This window comes from Scyliorhinus torazame, chromosome 2 (genome assembly GCF_047496885.1).
Source record: "Scyliorhinus torazame isolate Kashiwa2021f chromosome 2, sScyTor2.1, whole genome shotgun sequence".
Classification (NCBI taxonomy): Eukaryota; Metazoa; Chordata; class Chondrichthyes; order Carcharhiniformes; family Scyliorhinidae; genus Scyliorhinus; species Scyliorhinus torazame.
In genome coordinates this window covers 361,785,516-361,808,694 of record NC_092708.1, presented here as the reverse complement: position 1 = coordinate 361,808,694, position 23,179 = coordinate 361,785,516, and the positions used below count along the sequence as shown (strand labels likewise).

Sequence of the window (23,179 nt, the reverse complement as noted above, 5' to 3'; positions counted from 1 at the left end):
GGATCACGCCCAACCACCTCATGCGAGGGACAAGGTTGAGAAGGCAGGGCCTTCTGCACCGCAAAGATACAATGATCCTGAAATATGATACAGATGACTCAGTTCCAAAGTCAATGTGAAAACATTTAGGGTGCTCTTTCAGTGTGTTGGTGCAGACTTGATGGGCCAAATGGCTTCCTGCTGTGCTGTAGGAATTCTATGATGTTAATAACATGGTTTGAGTACAGAGACGACCAGGAGGACTTTTTCCAAAGGATAAAACAACAACCAATCCTGCATGGTCTGGATGATGAAGAGGAGAACAAATTGCTGCCCGGAACCTTGACCACTGCAGCAATGCCTGGCCTCCCTCACCCTCAAAATGCAGGGGAAAGGACCCTTGTTCAAATGAAAGATGCCATGAGAGACACAGTTGGCTTTCATACAGGGGCACACTGATGGTCCCTCATTAGGGAAAATGATGCCTCACTCTAGTAAGCCATTTAACTGAAAAAGGTAAGAGACCTTGTGAAAAATTTGCCCCCCACCGACACAGCTCACACTGAGGCATGGGTCCTGAGGCGATTAATTAGCGTTTGGGGAAAGGAGACCCGAGAAAAGAGTGAGCCTAGGACGAAGGGAAAAATGAACCTCATGTGCAGTCAGGGTATACAGCCAGTGTGGGGGAATGAAGGAGATGATAGGGGCATGGTTTTGGGGGGCACGCAACCGCATCCTGTCTCACAAGGACAGCCACCTCCATATAGGACTGCCATTTATAAACGGTGTCCTGATCTCCCGACCCCCCGATGCAACCACCAAACCCCCCCACAAGCACTAACTCACCTGTAAGGGGGTCCTCGGCCTCCTCCACACCCAAGCAGGACATCCCCGGGCCCAATCCCATTGCGTGACATATGCAAGCTTGGCAGTGCCAGCCTGGTACCCTGTCAGTGCCAGGCTGGTACCCAGGTGGCAGCAGCACTGCCAGGGTGCCACCCCCACCCAGAGGGCAAGCACCTGGGGGCCTCTGAATCCCTGGGATCCCCTGTTTGTGGAGACCAGCACTGAATGGCACTCGCCAGAGGTCTCCAAGGCGAGGGAGTTAGATCCGACACCTTGGTTAAATCTTGGGAATACATATTAGAGCGAGACTAGCTGTCTCACTGTAACATGCAGATTTGCCAGAAAGTGACCCCACCTGCAACGGGCAGGATTCACATTGCGACATCTTGTGATATCACATTAGATTCTCACGGATCGTGGCTAGACAGGTCAATCCTGGAAGAGGGATTTCCCAGCACCTACCGGCCGGGTCGAGCTGCTTTTCGGGCACAACATGGCTGGTATGTCTCGGCCATTACTAAACCACTGGAAATCACAGTGGGCCATTTGCGTTGTCTGCATCCAGCGGTGCTGGTGCCATTACCAAAAGAGGCCGAGCAAATTTTGGAATCTGATTTTATGCAAAAATATCTATTGACATTTGATCTAGCAAATTGCTGTATCTGGAGAATGAGTCAAGCAGCACCATGGTATGTTCCCATGGATACTTATCTGGAAAGTATCTGTACCTTTGGGCAGCTGTGGATTCAACCAGCTGATATGTCAGACAACACGCTTCATCGCCCGATTATATCTTGGCCTTTGTACAGTTACTTGGCGAATTACTGACCTGCCTGACTGTTATAGCCAGCACGGGTATTAAGGGGTAGGGATGATCAACTACCCTGTGGATCTTGCAGAATACAAGCTCCCCGATAAGGGGATCGGGGACCCTTAACAATACTTGGCTTTGTATAAATAGAGTCGGCCAGTAAGGCACCGACAAGAGAACACCCAGTAGGGAACAAGTGGAGCTGCAAAAGTTTTTGTTTTGACCTATTCAGTATGGACTCTTCGTTGCCCTTCCAAAACTGACTTCTTTCAGATTAAAAGTTAATCCCAAAAAAGTTCAAATTATAAAAGCTCAGGTTACTTACCTAGGTTCCACAGTTATGCACGGGAAGTAGGAGATATGTTGGCAACGGGTTGAGGCGATTCTAAAATTGCCCCTCCCAACACAAGTAACATCATTAAGACCATTTTGAGATTGATTGGTTACTGTACAAACCACATTTACAGATTTGCTACTAAAGCCGCATCCCTTTTGGGACTTCTAAGAAACAGACAGACTGGCAGTCAGCACACCCAGGCTGTTCAAGAACTTAAACAGGCTCTTTCCCAATCTCCAGCATTACAAGTCTCCGACCATTTGCGCTATAACTAGCAACCACTAGCCTGACTATCTCTGCTGTCCTCCTACAGGACAGGCATGGACAGCTTGGGCCAGTTGCAGATGCTTCTCAACAGTTAACACCAGTTAACTGTTAACACTGGATTTTTCGGTGTTCGAACGCCACCTGTTGGTTGCTTTCTGAGTCATCCAACACTTTAACTGCATTATTGTATTAAATTCCCTCACCATTCTAACTGAGCACACCAATATCCAACTTATACAGATAAATTAAGGACGGAACTGTTAATTAAAATTGAATTGCGCAATGGACCCTGTTGCTCCAGGGCTGAGACATAAACAAATTACCACAAAACCCCTACTGGCTGACCTAACCGGTACAGTACCCCCAAAGGAAGTTTATTTGCAAAAAATCCAGTAGCAAATCTAAGTGGGACAAGAAGATAAAGTAGATCACAAAGAGCAGAGGAGAAGACATAAAAGGGGGATAATAGAGACCAGTATGTCGGTCTATGGGGCAAGGGATATCCACTGTGAACACCCGAGACCTGGAAGCCCTTAATCAGAAGATTAGGACATTGACCAGGACAGGTGAAACATGTTCCGACTGTCCTAAACAGTAATCAGGAAAATTGCTCTCGGGAAAGCAAGAAGGAGCAGAGGCAGACATAGATAATGGAAGGATGCTAGTGGGTCATGCCAATACTATAAACCAACTGATCCTAGGTCAGAAGAATGTGAGCAACCAGGAATAGGAGAGGATTCTCTGCAGTACTTATGGCAACTGGATGTTGACATAATTGAAAGAAAACTAGAACAAACAAATGTTGGAAAAGTTGAATCCTGGATAACTGACGAACAACTCACGAATCTGACCATGCAATCCCAAAATTTCAATGTGTGATATTAGAGACCTGACTAAAGTCTGGTATAACAAAGAATGCAAAGAATGCTCCAAGCAGTGTATGAGAGAAACCAATAATATCACCCAGTGTCCCAGGAATGTAGGTACTCTTGGTAGATAATATTGGGGTTATTAAAAGGGAATGTTCATACGACAGAAGAACATCCAACCCTATGCCATCAGTCATGAGAGTCCATAAGACATAGGAGCTGAAGTAAGGCCATTCGGCCCATCGAGTCCACTCCACCATTCAATCATGGCTGATTTCAACTCCATTTACCCGCTCTCTCTCCATAGCCCTTAATTCCTCGAGAAATCAAGAATTTATCAACTTCTGTCTTGAAAACATTCAACGTCCTGGCCTCCACCGCCCTCTGTGGCAATGAATTCCACAGACCCACCACTCTCTGGCTGAAGAAATTTCTCCTCATCTCTGTTCTAAAGTGACTCCCTTTTATTCTAAGGCTGTGCCCCCGGGTCCTAGTCTCCCCTGCTAATGGAAACAACTTCCCTACGTCCACTCTATCTAAGCCATTCTTTATCTTGTAAGTTTCTATTAGATCTCCCCTCAACCTCCTAAACTCCAATGAATATAATCCCAGGATCCTCAGACGTTCATCGTATGTTAGGCCTACCATTCCTGGGATCATCCGTGTGAATCTCCGCTGGACCCGCTCCAGTGCCAGTATGTCCTTCCTGAGGTGTGGGGCCCAAAATTGCTCACAGTATTCTAAATGGGGCCTAACTAATGCTTTATAAAGCTTCAGAAGTACATCCCTGCTTTTATATTCCAAGCCTCTTGAGATAAATGACAACATTGCATTTGCTTTCTTAATTACGGACTCAACCTGCAAGTTTACCTTTAGAGAATCCTGGACTAGGACTCCCAAGTCCCTTTGCACTTCAGCATTATGAATTTTGTCACCATTTAGAACATAGTCCATGCCTCTATTCTTTTTTCCAAAGTGCAAGACCTCGCACTTGCCCACGTTGAATTTCATCAGCCATTTCATGGACCACTCTCCTAAACTGTCTAAATCTTTCTGCAGCCTCCCCACCTCCTCCATACTACCTGCCCCTCCACCTATCTTTGTATCATCGGCAAACTTAGCCAGAATGCCCCCAGTCCCGTCATCTAGATCGTTAATATATAAAGAGAACAGCTGTGGCCCCAACACTGAACCCTGCGGGACACCACTCGTCACCGGTTGCCAATCCGAAAAAGAACCTTTTATCCCAACTCTCTGCCTTCTGCCTGACAGCCAATCGTCAATCCATGTTAGTACCTTGCCTCGAATACCATGGGCACTTATTTTACTCAGCAGTCTCCCGTGAGGCACCTTATCAAAGGCCTTTTGGAAGTCAAGATAGATAACATCCATTGGCTCTCCTTGGTCTAACCTATTTGTTATCTCTTCAAAGAACTCGAACAGGTTTGTCAGGCACGACCTCCCCTTACTAAATCCATGCTGACTTGTCCTAATCCGACCCTGTACTTCCAAGAATTTAGAAATCTCATCCTTAACAATGGATTCTAGAATCTTGCCAACAACCGAGGTTAGGCTAATTGGCCTATAATTTTCCATCTTTTTCCTTGTTCCCTTCTTGAACAGGGGGGTTACAACAGCGATTTTCCAATCCTCTGGGACTTTCTCTGACTCCAGTGACTTTTGAAAGATCATAACTAACGCCTCCACTATTTCTTCAGCTATCTTCTTCAGAACTCTAGGATGCAGCCCATCTGGGCCCGGAGATTTATCAATTTTTAGACCTCTTAATTTCTCTAGCACTTTCTCCTTTGTGATGGCTACCATATTCAACTCTGCCCCCTGACTCTCCTGAATTGTTGGGATATTACTCATGTCTTCTACTGTGAAGACTGACGCAAAGTACTTATTTAGTTCCTCAGCTATTTCCTTGTCTCCCATCACTAGATTACCAGCGTCATTTTGGAGCGGCCCAATGTCTACTTTTGCCTCCCGTTTGTTTTTAATGTATTTAAAGAAACTTTTACTATCATTCTTAATATTACTTGCTAGCCTATCTTCATAATTGATCCTCTCTTTCCTTATTTCTCTCTTTGTTATCCTCTGTTTGTTTTTGTAGTCTTCCCAATCTTCTGACTTCCCACTACTCTTTGCCACATTATAGGCTTTCTCTTTTGCTTTGATGCATTCCCTAACTTCCTTTGTCAGCCATGGCTGCCTAATCCCCCCTTTGATAACCTTTCTTTTCTTTGGGATGAACCTCTGTACTGTGTCCTCAATTACTCCCAGAAACTCCTGCCATTGCTGTTCTACTGTCTTTCCCACTAGGCTCTGCTCCCAGTCGATTTTCGTCAGTTCCTCCCTCATGCCCCTGTAGTTACCTTTATTTAACTGTAACACCTTTACATCTGATTCTACCTTCTTTATTTCAAATTGGAGAGTGAATTCTACCATATTATGATCACTGCCTCCTAAGTGTTCCCTTACTTTAAGATCCTTAATCAAGTCTGGCTCATTACATAACATTAAGTCCAGAATGGCCTGTCCCCTTGTGGGCTCCATCACAAGCTGTTCCAAAAAGCCCTCCTGTAAACATTCAATGAATTCCCTTTCCTTGGGTCCACTGGCAGCATTATTTACCCAGTCCACCTGCATATTGAAGTCCCCCATGATCACTGTGACCTTGCCTTTCTGACATGCACTTTCTATTTTGTGGTGCATTTTGTGCCCCTGGTCCTGACCACTGTTAGGAGGCCTGTACATAACTCCCATTATGGCTTTTTTGCCTTTGTGGTTCCTCAACTCTACCTACACAGACTCCACATCATCTGACCCTATGTCGTTTAGTGCTATTGATTTAATTTAATTCCTAATTAACAAGGCAACCCTGCCCCCTCTGCCCACCTCTCTGTCTTTTCGATAGGTTGTGAATCCCTGGATGTTTAAATGCCAGTCCTGAACCCCCTGAAACCACGTCTCTGTGATGCCTACCACATCATACCTGCCAGTCACAATCTGGGCCACAAGCTCATCTACCTTGTTCCATACACTGCGCGCATTTAAATATAGCCCCTTTAATTCTCTATTGACCGTCCCTTGGTTTACTGAGCCTTTCCATACACTGTGTCATATTTTGTGGGATGAGGACTATCGTAACCTCTCCTGAGTTCTGTCTTTTCGTGCTTTTTTGTATTCCTAAGCAGCTACGCTTCCCACTGATTACTTCACCTCTTGGTTCCCTGACTTTCCCTTCCCCCCCCAATCTCTCGTTTAAAGTCCTATTGACCACCCTATTTACTCTTTTTGCCAGAACACTGGTCCCAGCTCGGTTCAGGTGGAGACCATCCCAACAGTATAGGTCCTCCCTGTCCCAAAACTGATGCCAGTGTCCCATGAAAAGGAACCCCTCTTTCCCACACCACTCTTTCAGCCATGTGTTAACTTCCCTTATTCTTGCCTCCCTATGCCAATTTGCACGTGGCTCGGGCAGTAATCTGGAGATTATGACCCTTGAGGACCTGTTTTTTAATTTGAATCCTAGCTCTTTATAATCTCTAAACAGGTCCTCTTTTCTAGACTTGCCTATGTTGTTGGTACCGACATGGACCACAACAACTGGATCCTCCCCCTCCATCTCCAGTATCCTTTCAAGCCGGTCAGAGATGTCCCGCACCCTAGCATCAGGCAGGCAACATACCATGCGGGACTCTTTATCCTGCTCACAAAGGATACTATCTATCCCCCTGATAATAGAATCCCCTACAACTACAACTTGCCTATTTACTCCCTCCCCTTGAATGGCCTGCTGAACCATGGTGCCTTGGTCAGCTGACTCATCATCCTGCAGCCCTGTTCGCCATCCACACAGGGAGCAAGTGCCTCATACCTGTTGGACAGGGTCAAGGGCTGAGGCTCCTGAGTTCCTGACTGCTGGTTCCCTTTACCTGCCTGTCTTGCAGTCACATCCTGCTGTCCCTGGCCACTGGCAGGATTTAAACTACTTACTCTGACATGTGTGACTGCCTCCTGAAACACAGTGTCCAGGTAAGTCTCCCCCTCCCGGATGTGCCTCAGTGTTTGAAGCTCAAACTCCAGCTCATCAACTCTGAGCCGGAGCTCTTCGAGCAGCCAACACTTACTGCAGATGTGGTCGCTGCAGCTCGCAATGGGATCTGCCAGCTCCCACATCAAGCAGCTCAAGCACATCACCTGACCAGCCATCACTAATTAATTAATTAGTTTAATTTAAGTTTACGAGTTTAGCTGTGTTTTTTTTTTAAATTTGGGGCAGATTTTCTATCAACCAATCAGATCACAGCTTCCCTCTGACGTCAATTTTGGGGGGAAAAACTGGAAATCACCGTTAGGTTTTTATACTCACAGAGACTGCTCCTCCTCCGCCAAACGGCTCCCAAAATTAGGCCCGAAGAAAGAGAGAGAACAAAACAGTCGGGAAAAAGCACCTTCTCCCACTCTTCACCGAATTACCTCACTGTACCAAATTACCAAATTCTCACTCTGTCTGTGTCTCACTCACTCAGGCTGTGTCCCCTTGACCAGCGCAATGCTGTCCAATGGTTGGAACCACCCTTGCCAAATGTAAACAGACCAACTGAGTAATCATGTTCCCTTATCCTATGTGGATTGAAAACCAATGTAATGTCCATAAACCTTAGGAATAAGTGACGAGGAACAAGAACGAGTTAGAGTTGAATATATGAATAACGGTACTGATTATGCCACTGTTAAACTGACCTCATAGCATATGGGAAGTTAACCTGTCCAATCGACAAGCCATCATTTTGTTTCTCTGCAGAAGTAGCTACCCGTGCAGGCACAATGGAACGAATAACATACACAAGAGATCAAGGGTCGCTATTAACCTCACAGAGGAAATTAGAGGAAAATTATCTAATTGAGATAAAGCTATTGCCTGAACTATTGAGGAAATTGGAGGAAAAAACGATGTCCAGGTAGAACAGGAAACAGCAAAGATTGGTGAAGAGATACAGAAAATTAAAGAAACAACCTGGTGGGATGACATTTGGGATTGGGGCATTAATGTAGAAATCTACCCTTGGATCTACATCCCCTCGCACTTTGTTGTTATAGCTATTGCTCGTGTTACTATATATCATGTTTTTGTTATGCTTAAAAGATGGAAATGGAACATAAACGAGCAATTGAAATTAGAAGTAGCTATCACGTGAAGGGGCTGATTAATGAATTGAACATTTGGTTTTATTCAGAATGATAATTATTGTAAACTACTGTATAATGAATTGGATCTCAGGCTTACTCAGGGAGATGGGAATGCCCAAACTTGGGCTTACTCTAATGGGATCAAAGTGGGGACTGTAACAGGCAGGCAGGTGAATATAACAGGAAAAGTGACAACTTGGGCATCGTGAGCCCAGAGAAGAAACCTGACAGAGGCAAGTCGGGTCATGTCGTGGTTGAACACTTTACTGACATGTGGTGTCTAATCACTTTACTGACTGTATAAGAGAAAGGTTCTCGGAGCATGTAAGGAGGAAAAAGGAAAGCATTTCAAACCAGGAACTACTGTTACAGAAGGAAGACCCTGAGACTGGAGCTCACCATTGCAGAAGGAGGGTCCTGAGCTCAGAACAACTATTGCAGGTGGACCCTGAACTCGGAGCTCCGAATACCATTGCAGAAAGAGGGCCCTGAGCTCGGAGCTCAGTCAACCATTGCAGAAGGAGGACACTGAGCTCGGAGCTCAAAGAAAAAGAACAAATATTGCGGAAAGAAGACCCTGAGCTCAGAGCTCAAAAGAAGATATCTGTATCAAGTGACTGAAGCCTGGCCAGCTCCCTCACCTAGATCTCAGTAGTGAGTCCGGTCGTCTCTGTACCATATTCTCAGAAATCACGATAAAGCCAGCTCTTGTGAATAAATTGTACTAAATTCAGGTGTCTTTATTGTGTCTAACTAAGCCGATCAAGCAGGGTGTTGGTCAACAACTCCTACTTTCAATCTTTTACCAACATCCACTTTCTTTCACCTTGATACATCTTCCTGCTTTCAAAGCCACAACTTTTACCTCGTTTAAATGCCTTTCTTCTCCTTTCACCATCATTCTTAGTGCTCCCAGAGATTTATTTTGTGTTAATTTTCTCCATCAGCCGAAGGAGGCCATTCAGCCCATCGAGTCTGCACCGACCTTTCAAAAGAGCACCAAAGCACTTCCCCATCCTATTCCTACAACCCTTTAACCAAACCTACACAACTCTGGACACTAAGGGACAATTTAGCCTGGCTAATACACCTAACCTGCACATCTTTCGACTGTGGGTGGAAATCGGAGCACTGGGAGGAAACCCAGACAGACACGGGGAGAAAGTACAATCTCCACACAGTCACCCAAGGCCGGAATTGAACTCTGGTCCCTGGCGGTAAAGGGGAAAATTCTCCAGAACTCCAACTTAGTGCTCCCGCCAGCGAGAAAACCCAAAATGATTCCTGTTGGCGCTCGGAGCAGCTATGGCGCTTGGAAATTAATTTTAGCTGAACTGGCTTTTCCACGCCATTCCATGGCACACTGGTATCCGTGCTACAACTGAGAGGTGTGGGATATAATCCCGCTGCAGCCCCCCCCCCCCCCCCCCCCCCACCTCCCCCGGATCGCTTCCACGGCATCTCCCGTCCCACCCTAATCACTGGCAAGGCCTCCACTCAGAACCATCCCTAACACCCCAGTCCTCTCCCAACTCCCCAGACCACCTCTTCAGCCCCTCTCAGGTTCTGCCCCTTGACAGTGCCAACCTGGCACCTTGCATTAAGGGGTGGCAAGTGGTAAGTACCCTCCAAACAATTGCAGCCAGTGGGGGTCATTCATGGGATGTGGGGTCAGGGGGCTTGCACTGTGGAGGTGCTCAAGTCGGGGGGTCCTTCGTGGGATGGGGCTCGATTGGCTGCTCTCCCCATCTTCAGCCATTAAACCCTTTAAACAGTCGATCAGTCTGTAAAAATTAAAGTTTTCTCATCAGTCAATTTCACTGCTTTAAAGTATAGAAGTCTGTGTGTACGACCAGAAGGTTAAAAGCTGTTGACTGCATAGTTTACACTCAATGTCATGCCCCATTGCCTGTTAACATTTTCTGATTGACAGATTGTCAAGACAGTTTCAAAGGGGAGATTCAGATTATTTATGTATATATAGCTCTGCAGAGATCCATCAACTCAGGGTAGCCTGAGTTTTCCTAACCGCAGTTTTTCTATGAGTCTGCCTCTTTGTTCTGAAGTGCTTCCTAGAAAGTGCAGCTGTGGGGACTGTTCCTGCACTTTCTAGGAAGTACTTGAGAACAACTGAATGTGTGAAAACCATTAATTTTTTAATTCATTTACAGGATGTGTGCATCGCTAGTACAACCAGCATTTATTACCCATCCTTAGTTGTCTTAAGAAGGTGGTGGTGAATTGCCTTCTTGGACCACTGCAGTCCTTGCGGTGTAGGTATACCCACTGTGCTGTTAGGGAGGGAGTTCCAGGATTTTGTCCCAGCATCACTGAAGGAACGGCGATATATTTCCAAGTCAGGGTGGTGAGTGACTTGGAGGTGGGGTTCCCAGGTATTTCAAAGGTTTCCACCACATTAATGGGATTACTTTTATCTTCATCTTACAGACCGTTAAAATTTGCACTGACAGACTTTTTAATGGGATAGGGGTACAGATGAGAACATCTCCACTTTATTATGAGGGATGTGTATTTCTGATATACTGAATGGCTGTTTAAATGGTATAGGGGTACAGATTGGAACGGTTTTGCTTTATCATGAGAAAACTTTAATTTTTACATACTGATTGACTGCTTAAAGGGTTTAAAGGCTGTACATGGGTAGAGCAGCCAAATGAGCCCCATCCCAGGAAGGGCTCCCTGACCTTCTCCAGCCCAACGCAAGCCCCCCTGACCCCCACCTACCATGATAATAATAATAATCTTTATTAGTGTCACAAGTAGGCTTACATTAACACTGCAATGAGGTTACTGTGAAAATCCCCTAGTCACCATATTCTGGCGCCTGTTTGGGCACACAGAGAGAATTTAGAATGTCCAATTCACCCAACAAGCAGCACGGTAGCACAAGTAGATAGCACTGTGGCTTCACAGTGCCAAGGTCCCGGGTTCGATTCCCCGCTGGGTCAATGTCTGTGCGGAGTCTGCACGTTCTCCCCATGTCTGCGTGGGTTTCCTCCGGGTGCTCTGGTTTCCTCCCACAGTCCAAAGACGTGCAGGTTAGGTGGATTGGCCATGATAAATTGCCCTTAGTGACCAAAAAGCTTAGGATGGGTTATTGGGTTACGGGGATAGGGTGGAAGTGAGGGCTTAAGTGGGTCGGTGCAGACTCGATGGGCCGAATGGCCTCCTTCAGCACTGTATGTTCTACGTTCTATTCTAAGCACATCTTTCGGGATTTGTGGGAGGAAACCGGAGCACCTGGGGCAAACCCACGCAGACATGAGGAGAACTGGCAGGCTCCACACAGACAGTGACCCAAGCGGGGAATCGAACCTGGGACCCTGGCGCTGTGAAGCAACATGCTAACCACTGTGCTACCATTCCGCCCTACCCTCCTCGGCACCCTGGCAGCAATTTTTGGGAGGGTACTTACCACCTTGCCGCCCCTCAAACTGCAAGCCGCCATTGGGAGGCTGGAACATCCCGGCTGGATAATGAGTCAAGCATCCTGCCTGCCGATGAGATGTAAAATAGCTCCAATGAACTATTTGCATGGACCCGCCAGGTTGGGACGGGGAGCTTGCGGGACGCTGGGAAACTCGTTAGGCTGTCGGGGTGAGCACAGAGACCCGCAACAGGCAGAATCCCGATTTTGGTCCGATGCAGGATTCGGAGGACCATCGCGAATCCCACATCCAGCGGGCAGCCCCAAAGAATAGCGGCCAAAATTGTGAAGAGCAGTGACTGGCTTCCCAGTATTGGAGATAAAGTTATAGAGGTGTCTCACGGTCACAGTGTTTTCCGAAAACTAAGGACAGATTATTTTTATATAAGTCTACAGTAATGTTATTCCAATAATTAATCTCAGCATGACAGTTCATAACAACAACATGCAGAGCTGTTGGGCAAAAAAATCGTACCCAAAACAAAGTACATTCACCTCATAAAATGTTAAAAATTGTATATATTTGTGAATACACACACAGCAAGGGGTAGTGTACTCCTAAACCTCAAAAGCTAACGATACAGCACTCCACAGATGAGGTTCCAGATACAATGGAGTGGTTTGATCTGGCTGAATGGGAGGAAACCTTTTACAGATCCTTCCAATCTCTGATCATTAATTCAACAGGAGATCAGCAGGAACGCTGGACAAATGAAATGGTAATTTTTAGCCATTCATAGCTTGTCTCTTAGGATTCCAGTAGTAGCTCAGGAGAACTGTGTAAATTCCAGATGTTAGGTTTTTACGCAGTCAAATAATGCAGAGTTTGCAGTTTAGGAATCATTGCATGGCATTCTCTAGATTCTAAGGGTTCAGATTCCAATTTGTGAAATGTTCACATTACCTTGGATTGTTCAGGAAATCCAATCAAGATAACTATAAGATGATCTGCAATATGTGGACCAGCATCCAAAGGAATAGGTGTGCATGAAGTGGATCCTGAACACACAACACTATGTGTAAGAGACCCCAGTAGCAGCCACGACAAAAGACGAACGTGGGAAACGCACTCAATAAATTCTTTTGGACTATAACATTTGGTGGAACAGAAAAAGAAAAAAAATACAATTAGGCATTCATAGTCTGATTCATATTTAATAATACATTTTTCATGTCTTTCTAGATTTTGTTACTAATTCCTGAAATGTAGGACTTCACCAAACAAAATTCGAATCAACATAATAGGCCAGAATTTGCAATTGAAATGATGGTGAAATTGTCAATGTTTTCTATTATTACAGTATGGATACAGCAATTTCTGGCATCTGCACATACACAGTGAAATGTGGAATGTGTGTGTTGCTGACAGGAATAAAATCTGAAAATGTTGGAAAGCAGCTCTTGCAATATCTGTCGAGAGAGAAACAGGGTTAATGTTTGGAGCCCGTTTGACTCTTCTTCAGAGCTGAAGAGGAGTAGAAATGCGATGGATTATATAGTTGGGAGGAGGGTGGAGAAGCTGAAGCAGGATATGAAGGTCAGGAATAGGTTGCTCAACGCAAACTGGAGGAACAGCATCTTGTCTTTCGATTAGGCATTTTACAGCCTTTGGGACTGAACATCGATTTCAACAACTCCAGACCATGAAGTTTTTCCCATTTTGATTTTTTTCTCCAACCCCCTCGGGCACAGGGCCACCTGTAAATTATTTTGCTTCACAGAGCGCTGACCCTCGTTCTGCTATTAAGGCTGTCTGCTACCCTACCTTTATGTCATTATTAGCACCTCCATTAGTTTTTAAACTAGCATTAACACCCACTTTGTTTTGTGTCCAGGACATCTTTATCAATCTCTTCTGAGTTCCCACTTATCCCTGACTGATTTTGCTCCACCTTCCCTACCCCACTCACCAACTATATAATCCATCACATCCCTATCCCTCCAGCACTGAAGACAAGTCATACAGACTCGAAACCTGGGCTGGATTCTCCGTCCCGCCGCATTTATGCCCCAACCTGCCGGCGGGATTCTCCATTACGCCGGCCAGTCAATGGGGTTTCCCATTGTGGGGCAGCCCCACGCTGTCGGGAAACCACAGGGCCAGCAAAACGGAGAATCCCACCCCGTTTCTCACTCCACAGATACTGTCAGGCCTGCTGAGTCTTTCCAGCATTTTCTGTTTTACTTTCAGATTTCCAGCATTCACAGTATTTTGCCTTTATTTTGCTGTAATACCCTGCTTTCTCTACAGGGTGCACTGTTGCAGTCATCACAGATGCAATGAACACAAAATTAGTGATTTGGTCTCAACTTTTTACATACATTTCTAATTGTAAAAGTTATTGAAAATGTTAAGCCTGTTCACACAGGAGTAACTGTGTACTATATCATAAATACTGCTGAACAACTTCACTGACCCTGAAAAGAATAATTTGTAGTTAATTGTTTAAATATTGCTACCTTAATCCCATGCGCCTGTACCAATCTTTATTTTGCTTGATATAAAGTGATTAAGAAGTGGTTAATATTTGTACTTTTTACATCTGGATTGCCGTTTGTAATAATTCTAGAAGCTAATTGGCTGGTCAGCCTATTGCTGGGTGGTCCACATCCCCTATAGATGGCGTCAATTCAAAATCATGTCAGACTATAGGAATTTGATGCTCTCCGAATCTTTGTGGTCAGCTTTTCTCAAGGGCAGCAGCAAGCGCCGTTCCTTCACTCTGATCACAAAATCCAGGACAAAGTAACTTTCAGAACATTGTGGAAACACAATGTAAAATTCGCTGAACTACATTATTTTACTTGTAGAAAATGGTAGCTTTGATCTCTAGAAACAAAGTATACATTTATATGACAACATAGTGCTACAGTTCACCACATTACCCTTGTTGCATGGCGGAGGGAGGATGATACAGCCATGGCAAATAGCGAGCGACTGCTTTATTATCACGATGATTTCCTCTGGTAATTTCCATTGCTGCTATCTGTGCTAATCCCACTTTAAGGTGCCCGCCAAATGTATCTTCATGCAAAGGCTGAGAACAAGTCTTCATGTGGCCCTGGAAAGCAAAGATTTTGCAACTTCTATTAGATCACAAATAGTTACATTGCTGTAATTGTTCTCAGTGCTCCTGGACTATGGGATAGTGGGGGTGTTTGGGTGGGTGGGCGCTTGGTGGGGAATCAGCCAGAATTCATTTTCCCTAAAATCCTAGTTATGGTCTTGTGGTTCACCGCTGGTGCCTTGGATTTAGCAGCCTCTTCTTGCGAATATTTTATTCAGTGTGGGTAAGAGATTGGGTGGTGTCCCTAGCACAGTCAAATATTTCCCACTATGGTTAAACTGGCAATTCCATACACTCTCAATTCTTTCCCATCCTCGCTGAATCAAAGCTTGGCTTTGTAGTACACTGGTGTTGACCAGTGGAGCCTGGAGGACAGAAAATGACTGCTGACCTGCTTCCAGAAACCGTGCTTCTAAGTACACTAGTGCAGATGCGCCGTTCATAGACTAGAAGCATGCAGAATGGGCAGATCATGATGTGTGATGAATGTAGAAATTGTTATATATTATATTTCATACTTGTGACTGTAATGTTATTAAAAACCCTGGTTCAAAATACATACAGGCAATGTATCTACTAAAGCTGTAATTAAGGAGCCATAAAAGGAGAGCTAATGATTGATTTTAATGATTTACTTGTTTACAGAGAGATGGCTAATTGGATGTGGTCATGATTGCTGGAGATTCCCTGCAGAGTAGATCCTTTATGTGTGATTGTTTTTAGCTGTAGCTAAGCAGTGATGGGACATCATTAATGGAAGGAGCCATGTCTGTCTGTAGTCCTCGTTTTTTCCCAAATGCTGTTAGGTTGAGCAGAATGTTCTGATGAGACACAAGTGCACTGTATTTGCTCTTAAAAAGTTTTTCTCTCTCTCTCTTCAAAGATCTGCGCAGATAAGCAAGTAACCTGTTTTGTTAACTTTATTTATAACTAGCATTCTAACTTGCCTAATTGGAATTAGTGGCAGGTGGAGATACTAAGTTAAAGCTTTTCCATTATTTCCTTCATTTCCTCCCAGTTATACAAATTGAAAAATAGTTTGGGGTTCTCGTCCGGTATCCTAACAACAGTTGGAGTCTGGTCCTGTATCCTACCATATGCCATTCAGTGTCTAAAGCTGATTAGGTGCCCACGCTCCATTTTGGATCTTGTAGATCTTGTTAACATTTATGCACTCTCAGCCGAACATACATTCATTCGCATGAGGATCCACCCTGTCCCAGGCTCCAACTAACACTTTTAAAAGGTATCAGCATAGGACTTTCAGGTGAGGCTTTTGATTTTCTTTTGTTACCGCAGAGTAAGTGGAGGTAATATGTACTGTGCTGTCGAAGGAGTTCTGAAAAATTGTTGGCTGTCACTAGTGGAAGATGTCGAACTATTCCAAGCGGTTTAGTGAAGTTTGAAGGCCTATCAGTAGAAAGGCTGCCATAGAAACCCATACCTATCTACGAGCACTTTTCCTACCTCTTCTTCAGCCAGGTGCAGTGTCTGAGGTAGCTACAGTTCACAAAGGAGATAGTCACTGAAATGTCCCTCAATTTTTCCAATCACACTTGCAGCAGATAGTAGAGCAAGGATGATGCTGCCAAAGCCCTTCATTTCTACACAAGCGTATCATTCAGGTTGGAGCCGATGGGATCACAGTAAGGTTATTGAACTTTTTGGGGCATTGGAGCCAAGTCCTCGTAGTCAGATTCCTTGAATTGACCACTGTGGCTACATCCTCACATTCGCTTCAACGTTTGTGCCTTGATGGCTTCCTGGCCCCCTGCACATGACCTTTTCCATCTCCTGGACTAAGGCCTCCAGCACTGCATCAAGCAGAGAACCTGGGGGTTCATCTCTCTGACCTGCTGCTTCATTGGTACTCCTATTCTATCAGCTACTGTGGCCAGAATGGACCTACTCTTTAAAAGGTGCAGAATGCCTTTAAGAAGTGCAGGCTAATTGTAACTTGTGGTAGCCACACACACCCATGAACCACCCTGCTAAACATGCTGAATAAACACACATTGCAATCCCTGTGGTTACTAATGAGTCTTATTGAATTTTTGCTCATTAAGTTCTTTTCAGAAAGTTTATTTTGCAGATCATATTCAGAGGATGTAGTTCATTTGTTTAGCATAGTCAGTGAAAATAAAACCTGCCTTTTCAGCTTTCGTAGGGGCAGCAATGCAAAAAAAAAAAAACGTATTTTCTGTGCCATTAAAAGACTATTTCTTAAGAGTCTCCCATGAGGCATAAAGCCTAATTCATACAGAACAGATATGTACTTTGACATGCAGTCGGAGCTTGAAAGATGGTCAGATTTCACGTTTACCAGTAATGCAGCATAATTTTCTCCACACCCCAGATCACATTTTTGATCATTAGGCTCAACACAATAATGCATGGCAATTTTAACATGGAAGTGGACCTTTTGACCCACCCAGTCCATGTCAGTATTAAACTCCATGTAGATTTTCCTTCATCCACCGATCCACAGTCTAGGCTGGAATTCCTGGCGACGGGATCCTCTGGTCCTGCCAGCAGTGCACCCCCATCCACGGTTCTCCCGGCGGCATGGGGTGGCTTCAATGGGAATTAGCATTGACAGCAGGGAGAGCAGAGAATCCTGCCGCCAGCAAACTGCGTGTCGCATCCCGCTGCCGGGAAACATGTGGTTGGGAGGCCGGAGAATCCTGCCCCCAAGCCTTCATTTTGACATCAATGGATACAGGCCCAACCAGTCCAACCTTGCCTCTTAACAGCTAACATTTACTCTTGTATCTATGGCCTCTTGTTCTTTGTGCCCCAACCACTGAAAACAGCCTGCTTCCACTATCCTGCTCTATGCATTCATAATTTTAAAGATGTTGATCATATCAGCTCTTAATATGTACTATCCTAACAAAAAGGACTCAATTTCTCAATATTTGTATCTCTTCATATCAGGTAGCATCCAAGTAAGTCTGCACTGCATCCTCACTGAAGTCATCTTACAATGGGAAGCCTAATGTTCTGACACGAGGGGTGGGGTTTCCCACGCGTCTCTGCCACGTGCTTGGCGGTGGCAGGATCTTCTGTTCCTAACATTATCAATGGACTTACCTGTTGTATGGCCCCCCCGCCCCCCCCCACTGCCGGAAAACTCATAGTGGGGGGGTTGCCATTGGCGGGACCAGAAGATCCTGCCGGCAAGAACAGTTGGAAAATTCCAGCCGAGGTTAGAGGCCTAGTTTTCCAATCCATTCCTTCTGCATTACGATGGAGCCTCAAAAACACGAGGGGTGAAACAGAATTTTTAGGATACACATACCTTCAATTTGGTCAGTGTGTGCATATCTGCTATAAAGTCCAGAAGCTCATTTACATACTGTCGCATGCACTCCATTGCTGAGGTTGTGTACTGAAAGAGTTAATAAAGAGATATACATCAACAAAGGCTACATGAATAGCTTATTTCATACAGTGTCAAACTGATATTTCCGGAGTGCCTGCATTAATGAATTTATTGCTGAAGTTTCAGTTTCATTTTACAGTTGAACATATATATTTCAAGCTGTTTTAGGCTTGTTTCAAATCAAAGAATTACAAAGATAAATGTAACATTAATTACTCTATATGAATATAGAACATATACCTCAATTTGTAATCTGTAATATTCTATATATGTTTAAGAACACTTTTTACACTCAAAATACAATTTTCAAATTAAATATTTATCCTTTTAGATCTAAAATAATGAACATCTTATCCCTGTCAACACTGCTTCACCCCATCGTGGTTTACTGGGGAGAGTGCTGCACTGCCAGGGGTACTATCTTTCGCAGTGGGTGCCTTGCTGCAATTATACAGGACCTTGGTGAGGCCACACCTGGAATATTGTGTGTAATTTTGGTCTATTTATCTGAGAAAGGATGTTCTTGCTACAGAGGGAGTGCTGGGAAGGTTTACCAAACTGATTCCTGGGATGGTGATACAGATGTATGAGCAGAGATTTAGTTTGGATTATATTCGCTGGAGTTCATAAGAATGAGGGGGGAATCCCAAAGAAACCTATAAAATTCTAACAGGACTAGACATGGTAGACGCATGAAGGATGCTCCCGATGGTGGAGGTATCCAAAACTAGGGGTCATAACTTTAGGATACCGAGTAAACCTTTTATGACTGATTAGGAGACATTTCTTCAACCAGAGAGTGGTACTCCTGTGGAATTTGTTACCACAGGAAGCCATTGAGGCCAAAACATTGTATGTTTTCAAGAAGCAATTAGATATAGCTCTTGGGGTTAAAGGGATCATAGGATATGGAGGGAAAGTGGCAACAGGTTACTGAGTTGGGTGATCAGCCTTGGATCATATTGAATGGCAGAACAGGCTCAAAGGGCCAAATGGCCTCCTCTTGCTTCTATTTTCTAGGTTTCTCCCCTGCAGGATTTCCCATTGATTCCACCCCACGCCGCTGGGAAACAGAAGATCCTGCGGCATGAAGAGCCAAAAGGTCTCACCCTCTGCTGCCCTTTCAGGTGGCTACCAAGTACCCCTTGATACTATTCACAAGGAGCAGGTTAGTATTCTTGGTGTTGGTCAATATTAATCCCCAAATTGGCATCACTGTAAATTCCCGTACCGGCCTCCCCGAACAGGAGCCGGAATGTGGCGACGAGGGGCTTTTCACTTGTGACAATAAGCGATTATTATTATCAACAAAGCACATTATTAGACCATTTATAACTTGATTGTGCTGCGTACAAACGCTTTGTCACATTTCATCACATTACAACAGTGACTACATCTCATTTTCAGTGAAGTGATGTGGCATGTCCTAAAAGATGCCAAATATTTGCATGTTATGTTTTCTTTCTACTCATTCACTTCTCTTTCAACTTCAAATGGAAGCATTTACACTAGAATTCTCCATGACAATCATCAAGGTCATTACACACCAGCTGTCAGATTGATGTATCCAGCAGAACATGCTTGCAGCAAGCCACTCCTGCAGCTGCCAAGCTCAGATTGTCAGCAATAAAGGTAGCAAGACTCAGGTTTGTGTCAAAGTTAGGCATTAAAATCATGATTTCTGAATGGAAACCAAATCTTTAGAGGCACTAAGTCTAAAATCATTGCACCAATTTAGTACAAGATAAAATATATAATGACCATATTATCATTTTAAGAAACTAGTTTTGTTCCTCATTTTATACTAAAAATGTTTTGATAAATACATTATGAAATTAATATCAATAATAAATTGCTATGAGACTACTTAATACAATAACAAACACGGTTCAGTAATTATGCATTTCCTCTGATATAACATAAAGAACCACCACTATCTAGATTAAACAATAATATACATCTATATTATGCTGCCATAATCTGTAACACAGTCTGGATTTTATGATGGTTAGGTAAACTGCTCAAGCTCTGCTCTTGTAACTTAAACATTTAAAATCTTGTAATATGTCAAGTGTATCTTTTAATTAGTTTACAATGCATGTAGAAAATCATAGAAAGAAATGCACCATCCCGTAAAATATTCTTCTTCTGTTACTGTATTAATATGAGGGATATTGTTTTCACAAATTCTGTAATCTTCCCTTACTCTCTTTTTTCTTTTTAAATATGTTTATTCAGAATTTTTCAACAAAAATTTTCAACCATTCAAACCCCCCCCCCCCCCCCCGTAACAAAAAAGAAAAGGAAAGTCGCACAGCAAGACATAAACATAACAATTCAACCTAATACAGAACTTTGTACAAGGGGTTCTTCCCGCACATATCGACTTTCCCATATGTTTATGTATTTCCTTACTCAAGTGCCCCATGGAAAAAAAAACCTTCTCCGCCCACCCTTCTACCGCCCCCCCCCGAAAGAATCGTCCCCCCTTCCCTCCCCCCCGGGTTGCTGCTGCTGCTGACCGACATCCATCTAACGCTCCGCGAGATAGTCTAGGAACGGTTGCCACCGCCTGAAGAACCCCTGCGCAGACCCTCTCAAGGCAAACTTTATCCTCTCCAGCTTGATGAACCCTGCCATGTTGTTTATCCAGGCTTCCACACTGGGGGGCTTCGCGTCTTTCCACAATAGCAAGATCCTCCTCCGGGCTACCAGGAACGCAAAGGCCAGGGTACCGGCCTCTTTCGCCTCCTGCACTCCCGGCTCGTCCGTCACTCCAAATAGTGCTAGCCCCCAACATGGCTTGACCTGGACTTTCACCACCTTAGATATAGTCCTCGCAACACCCCTCCAGAACCCATCCAGTGCCGGGCACGACCAGAACATATAGGCGTGGTTCGCCGGGCTTCCTGAGCACCTCCCACATCTGTCCTCCACCCCAAAGAACCTACTCAGCCTCGCCCCTGTCATATGCGCTCTGTGAATAACCTTAAACTGTATCAGGCTAAGCCTGGCACACGAGGAAGAGGAATTAACCCTACTTAGGGCATCAGCCCACAGACCCTCTTCAATCTCCTCCCCCCAACTCCTCCTCCCATTTGCCCTTCAGCTCCTCTACCAAAGCCTCCTCCTCTTCTTTCATCTCATGGTGTATCGCCGACACCTTGCCCGCTCCGACCCATACACCCGAAATCACCCTGTCCTGAATCCCCTGTGCCGGGAATTCCCTCACCTGTCGCCTCACAAACGCCCTCACTTGCATGTACCTGAAAGCGTTTCCCGGGGGTAGCCCAAACTTCTCCTCCAACGCCCCTAGGCTCGCAAACGTCCCATCAATGAACAGGTCCCCCATTCTTCTATTCCCTGCCCGATGCCAGCTCTGAAACCCCCCGTCCATCCTTCCTGGGACAAACCGATGGTTATCTCTGATCGGGGACCACACCGAGGCTCCCGTCACACCCTTGTGTCGTCTCCACTGACCCCAGATCTTTAGCGTTGCGCCACCACTGGACTCGTGGTCTACCTTGTCTGCGAGAGCGGCAGCGGTGCCGTCACCAACGCCCCCAGGCTCATTCCTTTACAGGGCGCCATCTCCAACCTCTTCCATGCCCCCCCCTCTCCCTCCATCACCCATTTACGGATCATCGCCACGTTGGCTGCCCAGTAGTAGCCACCCAGATTCGGCAACGCCAGCCCTCCTCTATCTCTGCTACGCTCCAGAAACCCCCTCCTTACCCTCGGGGTCTTGCTCGCCCACACAAATCCCATAATGTTCCTGCCTACCCTCTTAAAAAAGGCCTTGGGGATCATGATTGGAAGGCACTGGAACACAAAAAGAAACCTCGGGAGGACCATCATTTTAATCGACTGTACTCTGCCCGCTAGCGAGAGTGGCAACATGTCCCAACGTTTGAAGTCCTCCTCCATCTGCTCCACCAGCCGCGTCAAATTAAGTTTATGCAGGGCCCCCCCAACTCCTAGCTATTTGGATCCCCAAGTACCGAAAGCTCCTTTCCGCCCTCCTCAATGGGAGGTCGTCTATCCCTCTTCCCTGGTCGCACCACAAAGAGCTCATTTTTCCCTACATTGAGCTTATAGCCCGAGAAGTCCCCAAACTCCCTTAGGATCTGCAGGACCTCCACCATCCCCTCCACTGGATCCGCCACATACAGCAACAGGTCGCCTGCATACAGCGACACTCGATGCTCCTCTCCCCCTCGGACTACCCCCCTCCATTTCCTGTACTCCCTTAATGCCAGGGCCAAAGGTTCAATTGCTAATGCAAACAACAGGGGGGACAGGGGGCATCCCTGCCTCGTCCCTCGATACAGCCGAAAATACTCCGACCTCCGCCGATTCGTAACCACACTCGCCACTGGGGCTCTAAATAGGAGCTTAACCCAACTAATAAACCCCTCCCCAAACCCAAACCTCCGCAACACTTCCCAGAGATACTCCCACTCTACTCGGTCAAAGGCCTTCTCCGCGTCCGTAGCTGCCACTATCTCCGCCTCTCCCTCCACCGATGGCATCATTATCATGTTTAGGAGCCTCCGCACATTGGTGTTTAGCTGCCTGCCCTTTACAAATCCCGTCTGGTCCTCGTGAATCACCCCCGGGACACAGTCCTCTATCCTCGTAGCCAGCACTTTTGCCAGCAACTTAGCATCCACGTTAAGGAACAGAATCGGCCTATACGACCCACATTGCAGTGGGTCCTTATCCCGCTTCAGGATCAAAGAGATCATCGCCTCCGACATTTTCGGGGGCAGGGTCCCCCCCTCCCTTGCCTCATTGAGAGTCCTGACCAGCAACGGGGCTAACAGGTCTCCGTACTTCCTATAGGACTCAACCGGGAACCCATCTGGTCCCGGGGCCTTCCCCGCCTGCATGCTCCCTAGTCCTTTAATCAGCTCCACCAACCCAATTGGCACCCCCAAACCAGCCACCTCCTGCTCCTCCACCCTCGG

General features: G+C 45.5%; 1 protein-coding gene across 2 annotated transcripts in view; it reads right to left on the bottom strand.

The window, feature by feature from the left end:
- Positions 1–23,179, bottom strand: part of LOC140404135 (protein unc-79 homolog) — a 347,086-nt gene that overhangs the window by 28,563 nt on the left and 295,344 nt on the right. For both annotated transcript variants that reach the window (XM_072492555.1, XM_072492562.1), the window contains exons 43-45: positions 18,126–18,215; positions 14,643–14,818; positions 12,661–12,844 (exon numbers count right to left, since the gene is read on the bottom strand). In XM_072492555.1, the coding sequence (XP_072348656.1) occupies positions 12,661–12,844; positions 14,643–14,818; positions 18,126–18,215 (450 nt within the window). The remainder of the gene's footprint in view (positions 1–12,660; positions 12,845–14,642; positions 14,819–18,125; positions 18,216–23,179) is intronic.